We start from the raw sequence: 22,686 nt of genomic DNA on the forward strand, positions 1-22,686 counted from the left end.
TGCTTAGGGTCGTTGTCCTGTTGGAAGGTGAACCTTCGCCCCAGTCTGAGGTCCTGAGCGCTCTGGAGCAGGTTTTCATGAAGGATCTCTCTGTACTTTGCTCCGTTCATCTTTCCCTCGATCCTGACTAGTCTCCCAGTCCCTGCCTCTGAAAAACATCCCCACAGCATGATGCTGCCACCACTATGCTTCACCGTAGGGATGGTGCCAGGTTTCCTCAAGACATGACACTTGGCATTCAGGCCAAAGAGTTCAATCTTGCTTTCATCAGACCAGAGAATCTTGTTTCTCATGGTCAGAGTCTTTAGGTGCCTTTTGGCAAACTCCAAGCGGGCTGTCATGTGTCTTTTACTGAGGAGTGGCTTTCGTCTGCCCACTCTACCATTAAGGCCTGATTGGTGAAGTGCTGCAGAGATGGTTGTCCTTCTGGAAGGTTCGCCCATCTTCACAGAGGAACTCTGGAGCTCTGTCAGAGTGACCTTTGGGTTCTTGGTCACTTCCCTGACCAAGGCCCTTCTCCCCCGATTGGTCTTCCATTTAAGAATGATGGAGTCCATTGTGTTCTTGGCGACCTTCGTTGCTGCAGACATTTTTTGGTACCCTTACCCAGATCTGTGCCTCGACACAATCTGATCTCTACAGACAATTCCTTCGACTTCATATCTTGGTTTTTGCTCTGACATGCACTGTCAACTGTGGGACCTTATATAGACAGCTGTGTGCCTTTCCAAATCATGTCCAATCAAACGAATTTACCACAGGTGCACTCAAATCAAGTTGTAGAAACATCTCAAGGATGATCAATTAAAACAGGATGCACCTGAGCTCACTTTCGAGTCTCATAGCAAAGGGTCTGAATACTTTTTTTTATAATTAAATGTGCAAAAATGTCTAAAAACCTGTAATTATAAGGTATTGTGTGTAGATTAATGTGCCGAAAAAAATAATTATCTATTTTAGAAGAAGGCTGTAACGTAACAAACTGTAGAAAACATCAATTGTCTGAGTACTTTCCGAATGCACTGTACACACAAACACATCTCAAAACATATCTGTGTTCCTACAGTATAGGCAGTCTGTTTCTTTCCGGCTCTCCATTCATCTCTCCTGCCTGTACTGTATCCATCCATTTTCATTCCCTCTGTCATATATTGCCTTTTATACTGCAAACCCCCTCGCTGCATACCGCTGGATGGTAAATATGATGCAGACGATAGGTAAGAGAGACTGAGAGGCAGAGGGAGGATGGTTCCAACATGTGCTTGGTCATGTGTGCCATGATGGATTTGCTTGCAACGTCTTTTCAAGCCACCGCCTTCAAGCACCGCCTTGAAGCTGTGATTGGCTTTGACTGCGTCTTCGTATCCGAGATGGGAGTTCTCAGTGGCCCCTCGCTCTGTAAAAAAATGCTAAAGTTCCCCCTTCTTTCTGCTCCGCTTGCAGAATCTCCATAAGTTACAGGAATAGAATATCATGATAATGAAGTGAGTTACTGTTGCGTGTAATTAAGTGGCTGAGCCTGCTGTTTGTGCCTCCTGGTAGGGCTGCAGAGGCATAGTGTGTACTGACTGTAAGCACTCACTCCGATACACACACACACACACATTGATACACATGCACACTCTGTTTTATGTCCCCAGACACACACCAAGATGCATACTCTTAGATGTTCTTTATGTGTACCCTCGAATGTACTCTCTTCATAGATAGTGTCTCCCTCTCTCACAGCAGACACTCATATGTAAATATAGCCACTATCTTCCCCCACAGACAGACACACCCAGTTCCATCTCCCCACCACATTTCATTAATAATGCACAGATGCAGGGCTTTAATGCCGACACTGTAACACACAGACACACACATATATACACACACACACACACACCAGTTATCCAAAAGACAGACCTTCAGCCTCAGTGTCTGTTCGATGGAGCTCTGATCAACACTTAACTGCTTTGTGCAAGCTTATGAATTTATCTCTAGCTAAAACTCATAACCACACACATAGAAAATACATATCCACCCATACTCTCTCTTCCCGTCTCTCTTCGGCATTCTCACTCACTCTCTCTCTTTCTCCACCCACTCGAAAGCCCAAGCGTGTAATCGTGTTTGTTGCGTACACATGTGTTGATGTCATCATTGTGAACATGTGAGATATTTCCCCCATGGTTCTTCAGTGAGCCAATGGTTCTTAGATGTACTGCACTGGTCTCTACCTGTCAGTAAAGGGCTCTGATGGTCATGCTATGTTTCATCTAGGTGTTCAGAATGATGTTATTCAATGCTGTTCAAGGCCTGCTGAAAATGTAATACATTGGTATCGGCAGAAGGGCTAGAGAAGGATCTTTAGTATGGTGATTTGTAGGCACCCTTTATTACAAGACAAAGCCTAATAATGGTGGTACCTTTTAGTATAATCACCCCTACAATGTTTTAATATACCAAATGCAATAAGATTGTCATGTGAATGTGAGTCACAACCACACCCGTTTCATTATTACATTATGTCTAGATGTTCAGAGCTATACATGACATTAGCCCTGAGGGTGTCAATCAATGGCCCAAGACAACAAAGCTCCCATCATTGAAACAGAGATGACCAGAGACACCTAGGGAAATTAGAGGTTGCCTGTTGGATTTTGGCTGCATTGGAACGAGGAAAAACATGGATTCGAATGGCAGAGGATCCCCACTGACGAATGGCAGAGGATCCCCACGGAGGGTTGGAATGAACAAACAGAGAAAGCGGTTATGATCTTTCCTGTCTTTTACTTCCAAACACAGCCCAGTCATATGGAGGAGATGGACAAATGTGACTAGGTTACAGTCATTGCATGTGTGAGGCAGTGTCTTTCCTCTCTAGGCAGTGAACGATGTGGTTTAGGTGGCATGGCCCCTTTAAGAGCAGCCAGTGAAGCGCTCAGTCCTGTTGGTGCTGCTGCTGCTGATGGCAGTGCTGCCAGTTGATTGGCTGTGGCTGTCAGGGTTGAGGTGCTGGAGGGATGCTGCTACGTATCTCCCTCTCCCCCTCGCTCTCTCTCGTGCTTTCTCGCTCTCTTTTGCTCCATCTCCCTCTCCCTTGCTCGCATCCCTCTGTATAATCCACATCTAGGGCAGGCAGGCTGAGAGGCAATCCAGTGCTCAGCTCCTCTCTGCAGGCTGAGAAAAGAGAGAGAGAAACAGAAAGAAAACACTGCTTCTCAACACAGGAGGTGAAACAGGAGGAAGAAAACGGGTTTGAAAAAAGGGAAGAGAAATACAGAGGACGATTTCATCTGAGGATATCATTTATATATATACATATTGTTTATATATATATTTGTATACACGCATATAGATATTTATATATATATATATATACATATATCTCTGTATATATCTGTGTATTTGTGCTAGTCTGTTTATATTCATATTTTTATATGTATTTGTGTGTGTGTAAATATATATAATATATAAACAAATATATATCTATGAATTTATATACATATCACTGTGAAACAAGAGCGGCGAGAGGAAAATTCTACCATCGGGGCTGGTCTCTGATTGTGTGATCATATACAATATTATTTTCTTTGATCTTCTACGTCAAGAGGAAGGAAGACTACATACTCATTGTGAATTTTTGGGTTTTCCTGTTGCTACCCCCCTCCTCGCTCTTTTTTTTGCATCTGAGGGGAATGAAGAGAGGAAAGTAACAGGATTTGGAGAAAAAAGGAAAATCAGTTGAATTGCTGTGATTAGTGTTATTTGCGTCAGTATTAGCGCTCTGCGAGCCGATCGCAGCGTGCTGCGTGTGATCTGAGGAGGCAGCAGAGAGAAAGTGCCACACCACGCCGCTCAGCGCAGCACAGCGCCAGCACAGCCAGCATGCACAAACACCACCACTGCTGCAAGTGCCCAGAATGTTACGAGGTGACCCGCATGGCCGCCCTGCGCAGGATGGACGCCCCTCAGTACCAAGAATGGCAGACCGAGCCCTATGGATACCCGGCCGGGTACGGGCCCGGGGGCGGGCAGACCTTACCCCAGCCTCCAGCCTCGGGCGGAGGAGGAGGAGGAGGCATGGGAGGAGGAGGGGGAACTCTGGGGAGAAGTAAGGGCAAGATGATGTCTTCCGGGGGTCCCGGAGGCCCAAACCCCAAGCTTCAATCCAAGGGCGGCCCCAAGGTGAATGGCAACACCGCCGGTGGTCAAGCAGGTTGGTGGCCGGAATGCACCTGTTCCAACCGGGAGTGGTACGACCAGGTAACTACCTCAACCTCCTCAGCCGGCCTTATGGCCATCTATCCCATGCCTCTGGGGGCGTAGGGATTAGGCAGAGGGGCAGTGGGTGAATGGGATTTGATGTGAGGTTGTTGGGTTGAAACAGACATGTGTACACCTTTTTAGAGGTGCTTATCTGTCTTGGTGAAGCCTGTTGTGCTGTGGTGTGGTAGAGAGCAACCTCAGCTCTCTCATATGCACTGCCTCATCCCAGCTCTAATACAGATTTTCTGTTCATCTGTTCATACTCATTCATTCATTTAGGGAGTAGTGGGCTGTTTCGTATTCATTTGTCTACCATGCAGAGCAGGCCTAGTGTTCTATATTCACTTCAACATAAAAATGGCATGCCTTAAGATCAGATGGGAATAAGTATTGCTTATTTGTTGCTTTTCACCAAAGGCCTATGTTAACAGACTAAAACAGCAGTGCATTCGTTTTCATTCAACAGCCACAGAGAGTGTAGCGGGGATCGAGCAATATTCATTGAAGGCTAAATTATGCTAAAGCCGGCTCATTACGCTGCAATGCAGACACATGTTTCTCCTCCATCGGCCCTTAACAAAAATACATTTTGCCTGACATATATGAAGCATGTTTCTCACAGATGAACTAATGAAAGGGTTGTCTCTCATCTGGCAGATTTCCTGTAGAGAGAGAGAAAATGAGATTAGGAGGAGTGGAGGGGGAGAATGAGGAGAAAGACAGACTCCATTAGATGGCTTATTTCTGTATGTGGCTGGTTATTCCTTAAAAGATGTACATTGCTCTGCGATGGAGGGTTGGGTGAGATGGAGGGGTTGGACCAAGCTGACTGATGAAAGGGAAGAAGCCTCCATCCTACTGGGCAGATATGATACTGTAACTAGGACCATTTAAACCAACACATGTTTTATATTCTCCATTTACCATTTCCTTAATAGTCTTGTCTCAGTCTTGATATTTCTCTTTTGACTAAAGCTATGAACACAATCTGTAATTAGGCAGGGTGCGTGTGTGTGTGTGTGTGTGTGTGTGTGCGCGCGCGCACGCACGCATGAGAGTGAGCTGGAGTTGGGGGAAGGGCCACTGTGTGTGTATGAAATGGGTGTGTGTGTGTGTCTGTTTAGTCTCATAATATACACGGTGTTCGAAGCTACTGTGTATGTGTGTGAATTTATTTGAGCAGAGAGCATAAAACGGCAGGAGAGAGAGACAGAGTGGGGGTAAAATGGAGGCTGAAATCTCATTGGCAATGTTGGAGAAATTCTACTGAGCACAGATGAACAGCAACCTAACTGATATTACTATTTGGCCTCCCTACAAGAACCAGGGAGGAAGAGGTTTCATTAGTAAAGGAAGCATAATCGTGTAGCCTACGATTTGCTTCCTTGACATTGTGCTGTAATAATAATCTATTGTATATTCTAACCAGTCCATATCCACCGTCAGCTGTGCCCAAGCCAATCAGACAGATTTCATTTCTCACGTTTAAAACCTCACGGCAGTTTTGATTACGTAAGCATTTTCGTGTCGATTATTTATTTACCATCAGTACAAATATCCTCCTGCCAACTGCTCATTCCCAGCGTAAATGTAATGTTTAGATTGCAAATGAATTGGAGCCAATATCTCGTGAAATGTTTTTCAGCCGCTCATTCATTTATGTAGTGGCTTGTCAATTCATGCGAAGGGGGTGGGTTATTTAGAGCATGCATCATCACAACTTAGCCACAGCCTTTGATAGATGAAATCAATGGAGCTAAAATGATTGGTCCTGCTACTCTTCTGTCATCCTGTCAGAGGATCTTTGGGATGGTTTAATGCCTAATATATTGCATTTGCACATTATCACTGGTCTTTATTAGGAGAAAGTCTGGGTGTACAGAGAGACGTTTCAACGTGTGTAAAATAGAGCATACAAATCCAAACAGTGATAATCTGCAATGTAACCATGTTGTTGTAACCACAACATCACCGGACATACAGAGAAAGAATTAGTGATGACAGGAAAGAGAGGTGAAAACGCTAATGTAGAAAAAGAGAGCACTAAACCAATAAAGACAGCCGGCCTGGAGAGGGGGAGGGGATTATGTAAGAGGAGGCAGTTGGTGGTGCTGAGAGGGGATGCTCAGAGAGAGAGCGAGAGAGGGAGCCCCATGGCTCTGTGGACAAGCATCTGTCCCTCAGCCTCCTAAAAGGCCCTCTACAGGGTCAGGTTTGAACCCTCTCAGTCTCCAGTACAGCATCAACACAGCACCATCCACCTCTGCTTGCTGTGGGCAAAGCACAGCCTTGGATGGACGTTGGAGCATCTCTGTTCCCTTCAATCCCCACTGCACATCCATGGGTGGGAATTTCCCCCCTCCCCCACCACCATTCGCAGCCCTCACAAGACACCAGGCCAAGCATGGACATGTGTAATGCTCATATTATACACAGTCACACAACCACACTGATCTTTCTGATACATGCATCTTTTGGAAGATTTTTGGGAAACTGAAACTGTTATTAGTAGTCATCCGACATAATCTCTCAAAATAATACATGATTACAGTTGGTTAACATATTTTCATATCTGGGTTTTTTCAAAGGATTTTGATAGCCAGAAGCGTTCCATAAAAAGTTCCTAAAATGGCTAAGAAATTGTTCCAAACTAACCAAAGTATACTATGTTACCTTCCATTTAACCGCACGTCTTTGTTCTCCTCCCTCCCCACCATATCTCCTTGAAAGCAAGATTACAGTCAATGGCTTTTGTCAGGGGGTTGGTTAAGTTAATTATGGATGGATGGATGTACATGAAGCCAGTTGGGATTAAAAGGAGCATTTCCTTTAAACATGAGCAGTTGAATTTCCATTTGAGAGATGAGGAGACCCTGGCCTAATGGGAGGCTTCTTCACTCAGAGCTCTCCCTCCCCCCTCAGGCTCCAATCTGTCTGTGTGTGCTCTCCAGCTCTGTGCCTATGATTAGCTTGAAATATTAATTGGATTTTACTTTATTTATTATGAGCGAGATATGAAACATTTTCCAAAATGCCCTCCCAGTCCCCCATGCTCCGTCGTAGGTCTATTGTTTACCAGATCATTGGTGCTCTGTGGACATACAGCATCATGCATGAGCGTTGAGTGTGGGCTTACATCATGAACACTCCCATAGGTGGCTTCTGGTCGAGAGCCTCAGGTTTGGATCAGAAATATCTCTTGGCCTCTCTCTCGCTGGTTGGTCACGGTTGTTATTCCTGCTCACTGAAACTTTGGCTCGCTCTCCAATGTCTCCATTTTCGACGATCCAACCACTAGATGTTTCTACAATAGTTGAATAGTAAATAAACAGTTATTAACAGACTTTTAGTCCAAGTTTTTCTTTGATAGTTATATCCACATATCTGGTGTGTTTGCATCATGCAACATTTCTTCAAGATTAGTACAGTATGTGGAATCTCTGTGCATACAGCAAATATATACATTTTCTTTGTGCGTTTTTGTGTCAATGTGATGAGACTTTGTCAATTTTTATGTAATTTTCCAGGCCTCTGACAGGGTCCAGCCCAAGGAGTATTACAGGAGATGACTTACAAAGGCGTTTTACCCAGATGTCTTGAGCTCAGACCCCTGTTGTGATTTAGACAGCCTCCATCAGAACGCAGGAATATTCTCATCAGATCAAGAGGGATTTATCTCTGAGCTGATCTCAAAATGGGGAGCAAGGACGAGGGGATGTTGGCATGATAGGCTATGGCTACACTACACTGGGACTGGAGCGTTAGTGTCCTTATTACAGGAACATGCAAGAAGGACAAGATGTATGGCCTTCTCGTGACATGTATTCTGAGGTCCATCCATACACCCTGGCCATTTTTACAGATTATTCATTCATGGTTGTCTTTTAAGTGTCTTATCAATGTGGAAGAGCCTATTTGCATATATATTGGATGTAACGTTACATGTCAGCGTTGTCATTGGCTAATATTCCTCTCTCTGATGGGGAAGATACTGTATGTCCAATCTATATAACATATGTCAGCAGATATCCAGTGTATCGTGCTGTCACTGGGGCCTCTGAGAGAAGAGGATGGGATAGGATGGATGGAAGGGAGATGATAGGAGAAGGGAGCATAGGGGGGTTAGTTGGTTGGTTTTCACTGTTTGTCTGGCCTGAGATGTCCCAGGGTTGACATGTACAGCCAGTAATAATGCATAGCTTTCAAACAGTACATCTGGAGTGGTACAGAGAGAGGTAAGAAACAGGAGCAGCTAGGTTCCTGGTGGTGAGGCCTGTCTATCAGTGAGTGTAGCGGAGTTGATTGGTGGGGTGCTGCCTCTCCTTTTTAGAGAATGTTGATCACAGGCCGCCCCAGACAAAGATGGGGTTGGGGTGGATCCCAGGGGGGCCAAACCTCCCCCACTCCATCCACCCTATTATCTCTGGTGACTCTTAAAGGCCAGACAGCTTGGCATTCAGAGAATGATGTCATTCTAAATGCAGTGTGTGTCTGTAGAAAAGGGGTGGGGGGGGGGGGGGGGCCTGTTTCTGACTAATCACTGGGGCTGAGTGCTGGACGGATGCTCGGGGGTTACAGAACTGGATATCCAGAGTCAGCTTGGTGTCAGACAGTGTGGGATGTCCTGTGCTTGGTTTGATACTTTGATACTTTGGTTTGACTCTCTGAATTCCTACACATTTTTGTGTTAATCATAGCTTTTGCAAAATGCAATTGCTACATTGTGCTACTTTATACAGTACATGAGACTCGTGGGATCTCAGCCTTGAGCATTTTGGTGTGATAAAACATAAAAGAGTAGGTCAGTCTGTTTTGTCTTTGCTGCCGTGTGCACATAAAGCTGTATTTGGGTAAACAAAATGGATACATTTGACCATAATATCCAGTACAGTGTATTCAGGAGGGACACAGCGTGGATCCAGATATGTAGGAGGCATGAAATAGATACTGGAGCCAATTGTGGGATCCTACTCGGTCCGCAAACTTTGGTATTGTATAACCTCCATACCAGGCTAGCCAGCAGTGCCCTGCCCCGTGGGAGGAAAGTCGTCCAGCTAGCTGACGTGGTTCCAGTGCAACACAGTTACTCCATAATAGAGGTCGACCGATTAATCGGAATGGCCGATTAATTAGGACCTATTTCAAGTTTTCATAACAATCGGAAATCGGTATTTTTGGACACCGATTTTTACAATTATTATTATTATTATTATTTTACACCTTTATTTAATCTTTAACTAGGCAAGTCACTTAAGAACACATTCTTATTTTCAATGACGGCCTAGGAACGGTGTATTAACTGCGTCGTTCAGGGGCAAAACGACAGATTTTCACATTGTCAGCTCAGGGGATCCAATCTTGCAACCTTACAGTTAACTAGTCCAATGCTATAACCACCTGCCTCTCGTTGCACTCCACAAGGAGACTGCCTGTTACGCGAATGCAGTAAGCCAAGGTAAGTTGCTAGCTAGCATTAAACTTATCTTATAAAAATCAATCAATCAATCATAATCACTAGTTAACTACACATGGTTGATGATATTACTAGTTTATCTAGCGTGTCCTGCGTTGCATATAATCTGACTGAGCATACAATCGTACAAGTATCTGACTGAGCGGTGGTAGGCAGCAGCAGGCTCGTAAGCTTTCATTCAAACAGCACTTTCGTGCGTTTTGCCAGCAGCTCTTCGTTGTGCGTCAAGCATTGCGCTGTTTATGACTTCAAGCCTATCAACTCCCGAGATGAGGCTGGTGTAACCGAAGTGAAATGGCTAGCTAGTTTGCGGGGTGCGCGCTAATAGCGTTTCAAACATCACTCGCTTTGAGACTTGGAGTGGTTGTTCCCCTTGCTCTGCATGGGTAACGCTGCTTCGAGGGTGGCTGTTGTTGATGTGTTCCTGGTTCGAGCCCAGGTAGGAGCGAGGAGAGGGACGGAAGCTATACTGTTACACTGGCAATACTAAAGTACCTATAAGAACATCCAATAGTCAAAGGTCAATGAAATACAAATGGTATAGAGGGAAATATTCCTATAATAACTATAACCTAAAACTTCTTACCTGGGAATATTGAAGACTCATGTTAAAAGGAACCACCAGCTTTCATATGTTCTCATGTTCTGAGCAAGGAACATAAACGTTAGCTTTCTTACATGGCACACATATTGCACTTTTATTTTCTTCTCCAACACTTTGTTTTTGCATTATTTAAACCAAATTGAACATGTTTCATTATTTATTTGAGGCTAAAATGATTTTATTGATGTTTTATATTAAGTTAAAATAAGTGTTCATTCAGTATTGTTGTAATTGTCATTATTACAAATAAATCGACAAAATCGGCCGATCAATCGGTATCGGCTTTTTGTCCCCCAACAATCGGTATCGGTATGGGCGTTGAAAAATCATAATTGGTCGACCTCTGTCATCGCTAATAAGATTATGGAGTAATCAGCCAGCCAGCCATCCATCCATCCATCCATCTCAAACAGACCTTTGCCTAAAACAAAATGTACCGGACTCATAAAGATTCAAGGGAGGAGAGCAGCACGGTGAATCACTGCAAATGCACTGTGAAACAGAGGGGACAAGGTGTGCTGCAATATTTATGTGCACTTTTACAAAAGTAAACTTTTTCTACACCATTAGAGGGGGCAAGGATTCTGTGGTTGAGAAGAGGCCGGCCCAGACGTGGACGTCAGAGTGACGGGGATCATTTGACAGCTATTAGAAAAGTAGTAGACCTTGAACAGTCAGGTGTGTTGGCCTAACAATGACCCTGGACTAGATCCTAACCTCACCTCCCACACCTCCTTTAAAAGCTGCTGCAGCTCCCATGGACTTGCAGTACTTCATTCACAGAGAGGTGGACCTGCTTTGTTTCAAGTTAGGCTTACTGTAAATATAAATATTCGACTCAACATATAATACAAATATGCTTCTCAGATGCAACCAAATCTGCAGTATATGTTTATAAAAAACTTATACTGCAGAATTGAATGAAATGTGTATTGGTGTGGGCTGTTTGTACTGCATGTACATGATGTGTGTATAACGGCTTGCCTGCTTTCTGCCATGTATGGTGAGGCCAGGCCATGTGATCCGAATGATGTTTGTCAGAGCCCCTGCCTGGGCCCAACCCTCTGCCTCTCCCAGCCAGCCAGTCAGGGAGGAGAGGGGAGAGGGGAGGGCTGTTTGTTTGCTTGCCTGCTTTGTTTTATTTAGGGGGTTTTGCTGATCAAGGTAGTGGCTGGCCTAGAAACGCAAATGTGCTGTGCAGGGCTGTACTCCTGATTCAACGATGGGACCATCGTTCCCTTGTTCTGTCAGGAAGATAAGGGAGGAGGAAGAGGCCTTTCATTGGTTGATGATGGGGGGACACGGTCACATGGTCTCGCCCCCCTACTGCTATAATCTATAATGAATAATATGTACAGAAAACAGTGCTGTGTGATTTATGTATGGTACTTCTAGCTTCAACAGTCATCTCCTGTTGCCTTATCTGGGTTCTATTCCTCTATTGCTCTTGGCTGGGTATGCTTCAGATCGCAGCACTAACTCCTGGCCAGAGCGTACTAGAACACCCACACGCTGCCACGGGACTGCATGCATCACATCGATAACGCTGAAGACTGGGCCTATCCCCAAGCCTTCTGACTCCTCTCCTTTTTTGTGGGTGTCCGTGGGCGCTTTCAACAGCGCTCGGGCTATTGTTCCACTGCTCGTAATTTTAGAAACGCAGCTCTGGCTCCAGTGGATGCATGTATTGTATACTGTAGCGGTGTAGACAAGGGCCTGCAGATCTGGAATATTCTTCACAGTAGAGTGTTGACTGGATGCTGTTATTCATGCAGTATTGTGAAGCTGTTGTCTCCAAACGTGTTGATTTTTCAGATTAATATTGAGATGCAGAATGAAGACTAAATCCTAAAGCGGGAAGAGCTGAAATATCAGACTTAGATGTCTTTTCCCATTTTCTGGAGAGTTGTGTCTTGTGAGGAGAACATTTGGCGATTCAGTCAGTGCATCTCTTCCCATGTGTAGCGTAGTTGCACTGAGTGCCATCTGATCTCGCTAATGCATTATCCAAGCAGCCCTTTGGCCATTTGGTCTGCTGGCCTCCATTTTTTTTTTTTTTTTACAGTTTTTTTTATATCATCCTCTCATCTCTTCCTCTGCCTTCTGTCTTTCTCATGCATTGTCCGGATCAAAAGCTCCAATCAACTAGCTACATGGTGTGGGTATGTTTCAGCAGGCTGCTTCAGCTCTGTGCGTCAGTATAATTAGCACAGCTTTTCTCTGCCATTTTAAGAGGATGTGCACGAGGTGCTGCTTCATTAATATACAGCCGCTACGCCTTCAAAACAATCACGTCTTTTATCTTTGAAGTCGCACTGAATACGTTGTTTTTTTCCGCCATCGAAATGAGGCCTTGAACAAATTGAATGCATTAAACTAAATGATGAAGGTTGATCCATAGTTGAAATACGTGGATTCCTTTTGACAAATCTAACAATTAAACTGTGGAAGGTCTTTTTGAACCTGCTGTTGATTGCACATCTGTTTAACATAGAGCAATTGGTTTAAATTAGTCATGTTTTCACCGCAATTCCAGTAGTGTCTGTGTTTTTCATTGCTGTTTCGATTGGTCTTAGTCACTATGCCTCTGAAAAACCACTCCGAATGGGATCAACACAGTACAAGCACCATAGTCACATACAGAAGCATATGTTTGCCTGACACTGCGCTCTCCCTTCATCCCTCCTCCCTCTCTCCCCCCTCCCTCCCCAGTGAAAAGACAAGATGAGTGAGAGGGTGACTGATGTTATCTAAACATACAGTATGTCTATGCTAGAGCACAGACCACAGATCATCCTTTAACAGGCCCCTGGTTCATTATCAGTCATTATTGCCCAGTGGATATAGAGTATACTGTGTCTACCCATTGAGCTTAATGTGCTTAAAAAAGTATCCCCCCCCCCTCTCTCTCTGGGAAATGGAGACCGATATCCCCAGCCTAGAGAAAGAGACGGAGAACGAGATAAAACAGATGGCGAGAGCACAACTCGACCGTTCCTGGTTCCAAACAATATAAACAATCCATTCTTAATATCCTACTTCTCATTGCACTGTAGATGGGGTACACCAGCCTTGACATAGCTTTTTCTGGATTTATGACATTTCCTCTCCCTCTGTGCATCTAGGGTGTCTGTGAATATGCCATATTTGAGGAGAGGTTGGTGGCCGTCAGTGTCTTGTCTACACTGTATGATTGCAGCTCTCAAACTCATATTTCCTTTCCTCCCCTGGATTTGTGTTAGTGCCTCGTACACTGTAGTATTACACAGAGTATTTCACTGTGTTCAGTAAGACCCCTAAGACACTGCCTTGCCCAATGTCTTCAGACTACAGAGCATGAGCAATACTGTATACGAATATATTTTATCTCCATTTTTTTATTCTGCTGAACATACATTATATTTGATAACCAGCGTCTGGTGTCATCTCTGCATCTCTCCGTCCCCTGACTGTACTGTATTTAAGCTTTAGCACAAGCGGGGCCTGTCCAGATTACATGGTGGATTACCATATTACGTTATCAAAGTTTCTATGTAGTACATGGTCAGCAGGCAGCAGCCCAACGTTGGAGCTGGCAGGGCTCAGCGGGCCATACACAGCAGAGCAATAAGAACTTCATTGGGCACTGATGTAATTGTCTTTATGCATCAGTGTAGCGCCTCTGCTACTCTGTGCTATTGTGTTATTGTTTTATGACTGGCGGCCGAGTCAAGGCGCCCGATAGTATTTGGGTTGCGCTTGATTTATAAGCATTAGAACGTTGGCGGTTGGCAACCTTACTCAGTGTAGCATTACCATGTCATCTTTATACTAACAGCACAGCAGCCATCTTCTGGCCATTGAAGTAATGTTAGGAACCTTAATGTCCCAGATTAAAAAAACAATTAAAAAAACATAGTCTAATGCCTTGGCTATAGTTGAGGTGCGATCGATTAATTATTTGAAATCGTAGTGAGTATTTGAGGCCCATCTTTACTGTATAGAGTTAGTCTGAAGAGCTATTCTTAGGAGAAACTACATATACACTATATATACAAAAGTATGGGGACACCTCTTCAAATTAATGGATTTGGCTATTTCAGCCAAACTCTTTGCTGGCAGGTGTATAAAATCGAGCACACAACCATGAATCTCCATAGACAAACATTGGGAGTAGAATGGCATTACTGAAGAGCTCAGTGACTTACAACGTGGCACCGTCATAGGATGCCACCTTTCCAACAGGTCAGTTCGTCAAATTTGTGCCCTGCTAGAGCTGTCCTGGTCAACTGTAAGTGCTGTTATTGTGAAGTGAAAACGTCTAGGAGCAACAAAGGCTCAGCCGTGAAGTTGTAGGGTCACACAAGCAGAATGGAACTGCCACGTGCTGAAGCGTGCAGCACTTAAAAATGGCCTGTTTTAAGTTGCAACACTTTCTACCTAGTTCCAAACTGCCTCTGGAAACAACCTACCCAACTTTATGAGCAACACACAACTACCACCTGGAAACACCACAAGTATGCACTTGACATACAATAGACATACAATAGGAATTCATTAAACTTTTAAAACATTGCAACTGTGTGAATGTTCACTGGTTGCCAATTAGACCGGGTGTGTATATTCTGGCAGCCTAAAACCTACCTAACAGTCCGAATAATTAATTACCTTACCAAGAGCAGCTAATTAAAGGGATAGTTCGACATTTTGGCAATTTAGCATCCTCATAGATACCATTTTTATGTCCCTGCGTGCAGTTTGAATGTGTTAGACTGGAAGTCTAAAGGAACAGCTAGCATGCTAGTTGTTCCTGTACGCAGAGACATAAAAATGGTATCCATGAGTTAATCTGTCTCTGGGTAAGTAGAAAAAAAGTGTGACATTGTGTCAATTAAGCCCATTTTTCCTTTAATGGAAAAATTCCACCCAAAAACTATAGTTTGGTATTTGTTTCATTAGTCCATTGTTGACATAGTCCCAAAATGTTTTGTTTTCAACACCTAAGTTGTCAATATATGTAACTTTCAAAATACAAATACTGAAAGATAGTTTTGGGGTGGAGTTTTCCTTTAACTTCTTGCGTCGAGCCATCCCGGATCCGGTATCGTGACTACAGCCTCAAGATCATTACCATAACGCAACGTTAACTATTCATGAAAATCGCAAATGAAATGAAATTAATCTATTTGCTCTCAAGCTTAGCCTTTTGTTAACAACACTGTCATCTCAGATTTTCAAAATATGCTTCTCAACCATTGCAAAACAAGCATTTGTGTAACAGTATTGATAGCTAACGTAGCATTTAGCGTAGCATTTAGCGTTAGCATTCAGCAAGCAACATTTTCACAAAAACCAGAAAAGCATTCAAATAAAATCATTTACCGTTGAAGAACTTCGGATGTTTTCAATGAGGAGACTCTCAGTTAGATAGCAAATGTTCAGTTTTTCCTGAAAGATTATTTGTTTAGGACAAATCGCTCCGTTTTCTGCGTCACGTTTAGCTACGAAAAAAAACCTGTATCCAGGATTGTGTAAATCTATCCGCAAGCTCATTAGCATAACACAACGTTAACTATTCATGAAAATCGCAAATGAAATTAAATTAATCTATTTGCTCTCAAGCTTAGCCTTTTGTTAACAACACTGTCATCTCAGATTTTCAAAATATGCTTTTGAACCATAGCTAAACAAGCATTTGTGTAACAGTATTAGTATTAGCCTAACATAGGATTATGCCTCTATTTCAGCATGCAACATTTTCCACAAAAAACAGAAAATAATTCAAATAAAATCATTTACCTTTGAAGAACTTCAGATGTTTTCAATGAGGAGACTCTGTTAGATAGCAAATGTTCCGTTTTTACAAAAAATATTATTTGTGTCAACTAATCGCTCCGTTTTGTTCATCACGTTTGGGTAAGGGAATTTTTTTTAAAAAGTCATTAAAACGCAAACTTTTTTCAAAATTAACTCCATAATATCGACAGAAACATGGCAAACCGATGTTTAGAATCAATCCTCAAGGTGTTTTTCACATATCTATCGACGATAAAATCCATCGTGGCAGTTTACTTTCTCTTCTGAAGAAATGGAACGCGCATGGACCTACAGATTACACAATAATTTCGACACAGGACACCGGGCGGGACACCAGGTAAATGTAGTCTCTTATGGTCAATCTTCCAATGATATGCCTACAAACACGTCACAATGCTGCAGACAATGGGGGGACACGACAGAAAGTGCAGGCTCATTCCTGGCGCATTCACAGCGATATAAGGAGACATTGGAACACAGCGCCTTCAGAATCTGGGGCATTTCCTGTATGAAACTTCATCTTGGTTTCGCCTGTAGCATTAGTTCTGGGGCACTCACAGATAATATCTTTGCAGTTTTGGAAACGTCAGAGTTTTGTCTTTCCAAGGCTGTCAATTCCATGCATAGTCGAGCATCTTTTCGTGACAAAATATCTTGTTTAAAACGGGAACGTTTTTTATCCAAAAATTAAAAGAGCGCCCCCTATCTCGAAGAGGTTAAGTAAGCTAAGTTGAGAGCCTATGTAAAAGTCTCTGAGAGGGTTTTGTGCATGCAGGAACAGTCATGTATGTTTTTTTACATAGTAGTGTAGTTTAACAGGAAGAATAAACCAATATCGCGATATGCCTCGCTCATCTCGATATCAAACATATCAAATCAAATGATCGATATTGGTCCCCACCACTAGCAAATACAGTATAGGCCTGTTGTCTGTTATTTAGGGTTAACTATGGTTCTTTAACCTCAGGCTGATACTGTCCTTTTGAAACCTGAGTCCCCCAAAACTCATTACAAGTGAAGAAAGGGCTGTGATGCTTAAAGAAGCAGTGTTTCAAAAGAAGAAAAGCAGTTTATTATGTGATATTAGTCATTGTGATTTTCAGAAGGGCTGCTTCAGGAAATAGGAAAAGCGACTTGAACTCCCATTAAGCCTTTGTAATAGCAGATGCCCCAGTGGGGCTCTCTAAATGTATATTTGGAGCAGGAAAGCCACGGCTGGATGGGCTTGGACCTGGGATTCGTTGCCTGATCTCAGTCGTCTCAGTCTGTCTATTGGCCCATGGTAATGTCACAGAGCTCAGGCTCCTAGAGTTGGTCACTGAATGTGCAGGGATATTTGTGTCAATGAATCGCATAGATGATCAACGATCATTTGAATGGCCTGATCATTCATGGGTCTCAGTTTCACTCTTGCCAGCCTTTTACAAAATGAAAGATTCACTGAGGGCATCTGCGTGATGTCTATGCACTAATCTTAGCCACAGTATCTTGGAGATGGCCCTAATTTGTAGTTGAACTGAATTACATAATATCCTAGTACATATCCCTGTGTTAAAATAAGTAAGGCAGTAATGTTGAGCACTGCCTTCCTACACATGAAGCCATAAGACGTCTTCAGCTGTGTCTCTGTCTGTCCCTGGGGCAGAGGACCTTGAGGAGAGGAGGGTAGAGGAGGGGAGGAGACAGTGTTGCCATGGTGCAGTCTCAACCAGAGCTGTACATTAGCTCTGCTGCTCGGCTAATTACGGAGAGAGACTGCAATGTTGAGGCGCAGACAGGCAGCAAGACAGGCAAAGGACTTTTTTCAGTGAAGGATTTTTTGATATCGCATAGATATGGAGGACATGTAGTACACATGTGTAAGTTACACAGTTACACATTTCATACATTTTATTTTATTTTACAAACATGAATGAGGATTTACTTCAGATGTATTTGAAGGACAGAATCAAATACTATAGGTCCTACTACCAAGGATGCTGTTTGAGGTAGAGGCAGCTAGTGGAGGAGTGCGGAGCAATTCTGGTTCTAGTTGTGGTGCTGCTTCCCTCTCCTCTCCTGTGTTACCTGGCGTACCACTTGTGTAACACAGAGAGGTCTTCCAAGCAGCCGAGCCCCAGAGCCTTGCTGTGAATAGGCTGCTGGAGAGGCTGCAGATCATGATCAGACAGTTTAGAAAACCCAATATGGGCCACTGTGGATTAATGTTCCCCATTTTAAAATTCCTCATTGGAAAATCTCAGAGCCCGATGACGCGACTGGGGGGGGGAGGGTTGGCAGAGAGAAGAGGACGGAAGGAGGGGTGGAGGGGCTCAGAAGCGAGAGGAATATTGCAATATTAGGCCATGCACTTTGAACCCCGGACTGTCATCTCCTGTGGATGCTGTGTCTTCCTGGCAGGCTGACCAGATGATGCCACGGTTACATGTGGTTGCACTGCAAGTTACAGCGCATTATCAAAATGAAGCCAATGACACCACAACGCCAGATTGCTCTCTCTTGTGCCCAGGAGACGAAAAGCTGTTAGAGATTTGGTCATTTTGAAAACTCATCCTAGCTATTATGGCCATGGTGAGTATAGTATTCAGCATATTTTCATGTCTGTTATAACAGATCCTTATTATGTTTTTACTGCAGTTGAATACTCCAAATGATTGTTATTCTTGATGTTCAGATCATGACCCTCCTCTGTGTTGTGCAGATATAAAGAGCTCCATCTATTCCTATTGTCTAAGCGTCCTCAAAGGGTACTAGTGATGAGCTGCTGGAGTCCTATATGGAATTACAACAGAGTTGCTTCATGGGAGATTCTTTGACATGCAGAGGATTTTCATTAAACCAATGTTAGCATAGTAAGGGAATTATATAGGTTATCTTAATCTTTTTGTACTGTATATTCAAATCTTGATTTACATTTGAGTATAATCAATATTATACTTTAGAATATTTATATTTTCTGGCTACAGTACTTAACAGTATCTAGTGCTACGATGCTGTGTGGTGCTCTTATGTTGTTTTCCATGGTCTGACTGAAGGCTTCTGAACAAAGGCCAGTCCTTACCATCGGATCAGAGGCCTCTATGCTGAAAGGTTACAACTTCAAAGCCTCTTGTTGTCTGTCTGTGCTCTGATCAGCTTTTGCGTCATATGTCCATGCCCAAATGACGGTTGCTCTGACTCTGATCTGCTCTGATCTGTGCTGAGACACAGTCCTCCACGAGGCCTGTGTGTCGTGATCCAACCTGAGGTGTTCTGCAGGAGAAGAAGAGACGAGAAAATCTGGGCCCTCAACAGGAGGCAGATTGGCTTGGCAATCCCCAAAGTGATACAAACGTTTGAAACAAAGGACCCTTTTTTCCCACCGCCGTTTCATTTGGCAGGAAATACACCAGCATATGGACAAACGTGCTCATGAATGTATTCATAATTGTGCATTAGTTTTTAGCCACAGTTTTTGTTGCCTTATCATTTTCCTACTTTACTGTAATTCTTCATCACTTTCAACACCTTCGCGCTTTGCCAGCCAACGTGAACGCGGGCAGGGCAGGCAGTGAATGGAGCTGTGTGTGGGTGTTTTCGGAGTCGAGGAATAAAGACCTGCTGAGCCCTGTGGGCCATGATGACTGGAGGGGAAAGAGGGGAGGGGAGCTGCTGCGCTGTTTGTACTGCCACAGGGGCGCCACCTGGGACCGGCCTCTGCCTGCTCTCCATCCTCTCTCCATCTTGGCCAGGGTCAGAAGTGGCTCTGTCATCTGCACTGGTTGTTTTAACAGTAGATCAAAGATGATCCGTGTGTGACAACCCCTTAGTCCCACATGTACAGTGTTCTTCCCCTACCGACCAACTGGCTCCCTCTGCTTCCCTCCCCATCTCCCCATGGCTCGCAGGTTCAGCTTAATGATTCAAATGGTCTTTTTTTAAAGAAACAAATGAATCATAATTTGTTTTGGTGCTTTTTTGAGCGGACGGTGTTGTTGTGTTTATATGGGCGGTACTGTGTCTGGTGGTGCTTAGGCAGGGATGGCCTGGAAGGGATCAGCTGGCCCTCTGCCCCCGAGTGACACACCAACACACTCAACGGTCAAAGGTCACACTGTGTAGTGCCAAAATAAGCTGCCAAAATAAGGCCATCATGTCACGAAACACTCACTCGTAATCCTCATCATCACAGAGAAACAGCCCATGTTCTATGATCAGAACACAACCATAGAATCATAGAATCCTGTATTTCATATGTCATTGACTATGGATGACAAAACATTATTATAGTCAGCGAGCTTCAAAATGGCAGCGTAGTGCTGTACACTGTCGCTGGCGCTCACTGAGAACAGGCAGAATCCCAAACAGCACAGAAGTGTTGCTCTCAGCTTAGCAACAAGGGGTAGCAACCAGCCGAGAGAGAGCTGCCTGCAAGCTAGCATGCTGCAGAGACCTCTGATGTAGAGGGAGAATTTGACCCCCTCCAGATCAGTGCCATGTTAATGGGTTTGAGAGTGCATCCACCGTTTTTGTATTGTTATTATTATCATTTCTAGTAATAATAATTTCTAGTAATAATAATTGTCCATAACAACGTTATGACGCACATCTGTTGGTGGTCATTTTAAGCAATTTGTCAATCAATCTGACATCTATCTGAGGAGCGGAGGAGCCTGTTGCAGTCAGACTGTGGTCAAACATAGTGCACTACATAAGGAATAGTGTGCCAATTCGGACACGTTCAGTGTAATAGTGAGTGGAAATGATTAGAGCAGACTGACGGACGGAGGTGGGTCAAGTAACCTGGCACCAGTATCATCCGACAGACAGGGTTGGGGGTAGATTAAATTATCAACCCAGATTCTTCTGATTCTCTCTCCATACCACACAGCATAATCCACAGACCAGGCAGCAGCTGCCACTGCCCCAGGCATCCCAAAAAATAAACACTGACCACACATAGACAACATTAATACAACACATGGACAACCCTAATACAACACATGGACAACCCTAATACAACACATGGACAACCCTAATACAACACATGGACAACCCTAATACAACACATGGACAACCCTAATACAGCACATGGACAACCTTCTTACAACACATGGACAACCCTAATACAACACACGTTTAAATACAAGCTTACATGATCGCATGGACACATGCACGCATACACACACACACACACCCATGAACACGCTAGGGCTGTGAATTACCAGGGACATCACCATACTTAGGTGACGATATGACATGTTTTGCAATTCTCACGATTCTATATGTATTTCAATTCGATACTGTGATTTTATTGCGATTCGATGCTCCAAACATATTTCTCACCATATGTCTGCTGCAGAGGGACAAGAATGAACAAAACTAGTTTTGATCAGTTATGAAAAAAAAGTGCTGAAAACAAATTGGCTCACTATTTAAAAAGAAGATGGAGAACAAGAAAAATATTGGAAGTTTTGGTGCAGGTACAGCCAACTAGCGCAAAAATAATATTGCGATATTGTCACAATAATACGATATATATCGTCCAAAATAATATCTGATATGTAACTGTATCGATTTTTTTTCCCCCTCATCACTAATTCACACATGCACACATACTCACACACACATTTAAATGCAAGTCTGTATTCACAAATGCGTGCATCCACTCATATACACACATATATGCCAGCCTACATACAGTATATACTGTACATTTACCATCACCACATACAGTGCCTTGCAAAAGTATTCAGACCCCTTGGATTTCTTCTCATTTTATTGTGTTACAAAGTGGAAATCAAATATATTTAATTGTTCTTTTTTTGTCAACAATCTACACAAAACACTGTAATGTGGAAGAAAAAATCTAAAATTTTTGAAAGATTAATAGAAATAAAATAACTAAAATATAGTCGTTGTATAAGTATTCAGCTCTTTGAGTCAATACATGTTAGAAACACATTTGGCATTGATTACAGCTGTGAGTCTTCTCGGGTAAGTCTATAAGAGCTTTGCACACCTGGATTGTGCAATATTTACCCATTAATCTTTTCTAAATTCTTCAAGCTGTGTCAAGATGTTGAGGATCATGGCTAGACAGCAATTGTCAAGTGTTGCCATAGATTCTTGAACCGATTTAAGTCAAAACTGTAACTTTGCCACTCAGGAACCTTCACTGTCTTCTTGGTAAGCAACTCGAGTGTAGATTTGGCCTTGTGTTATAGGTTATTGTCTTGCTGAAAGGAGAATTCCTCTCCCAGTTTCTATTGTAAAGCAGGCTGAAGCAGGTTTTCTTCTAGGATTTTGCTTGTGCTTAGCTCCATCCCATTTATTTTTGTCCTAAAAAACCCAGTATTTGCTGATGTCAAGCATACCCATACTGTACCATGATGCAGTCACCACCATGCTTGAAAATAAGGATGCAGTTACTCCGTTGTGTTGGATTTGCTCCAAACATAAGGCTTTGCATTTAGGGCATAGAGGTTATTCCTTTGCTGTGTTTTTTTGCACAATTACTTTAGTGTCTTGTTTCATACAAGATGCATGTTTTGGAATATTTGTATTCTATATATTTGTA

At 43.2% G+C, this 22,686-nt stretch overlaps 1 protein-coding gene across 5 annotated transcripts in view; it reads left to right on the top strand.

Moving 5' to 3' along the window:
* The window catches only part of LOC115130645 (disks large homolog 3-like), a 123,534-nt gene that overhangs the window by 35,551 nt on the left and 65,297 nt on the right, over positions 1 to 22,686 (top strand). For 2 of the 5 annotated variants that reach the window (XM_065019677.1, XM_029661992.2), the window contains exon 1: positions 3,691 to 4,251. The exons of 1 other annotated variant lie outside the window; for it this stretch is intronic. In XM_065019677.1, the coding sequence (XP_064875749.1) occupies positions 3,874 to 4,251 (378 nt within the window). In that variant the 5' untranslated portion in view covers positions 3,691 to 3,873. Of the gene's footprint in view, positions 1 to 3,690; positions 4,252 to 22,686 lie in introns of those variants that run through there. 2 more of the 5 variants (XM_029661988.2, XM_065019676.1) reach the window with 1 other exon arrangement.

The sequence above is a fragment of the Oncorhynchus nerka genome, linkage group LG6, assembly GCF_034236695.1.
Source record: "Oncorhynchus nerka isolate Pitt River linkage group LG6, Oner_Uvic_2.0, whole genome shotgun sequence".
Taxonomy (NCBI): Eukaryota; Metazoa; Chordata; class Actinopteri; order Salmoniformes; family Salmonidae; genus Oncorhynchus; species Oncorhynchus nerka.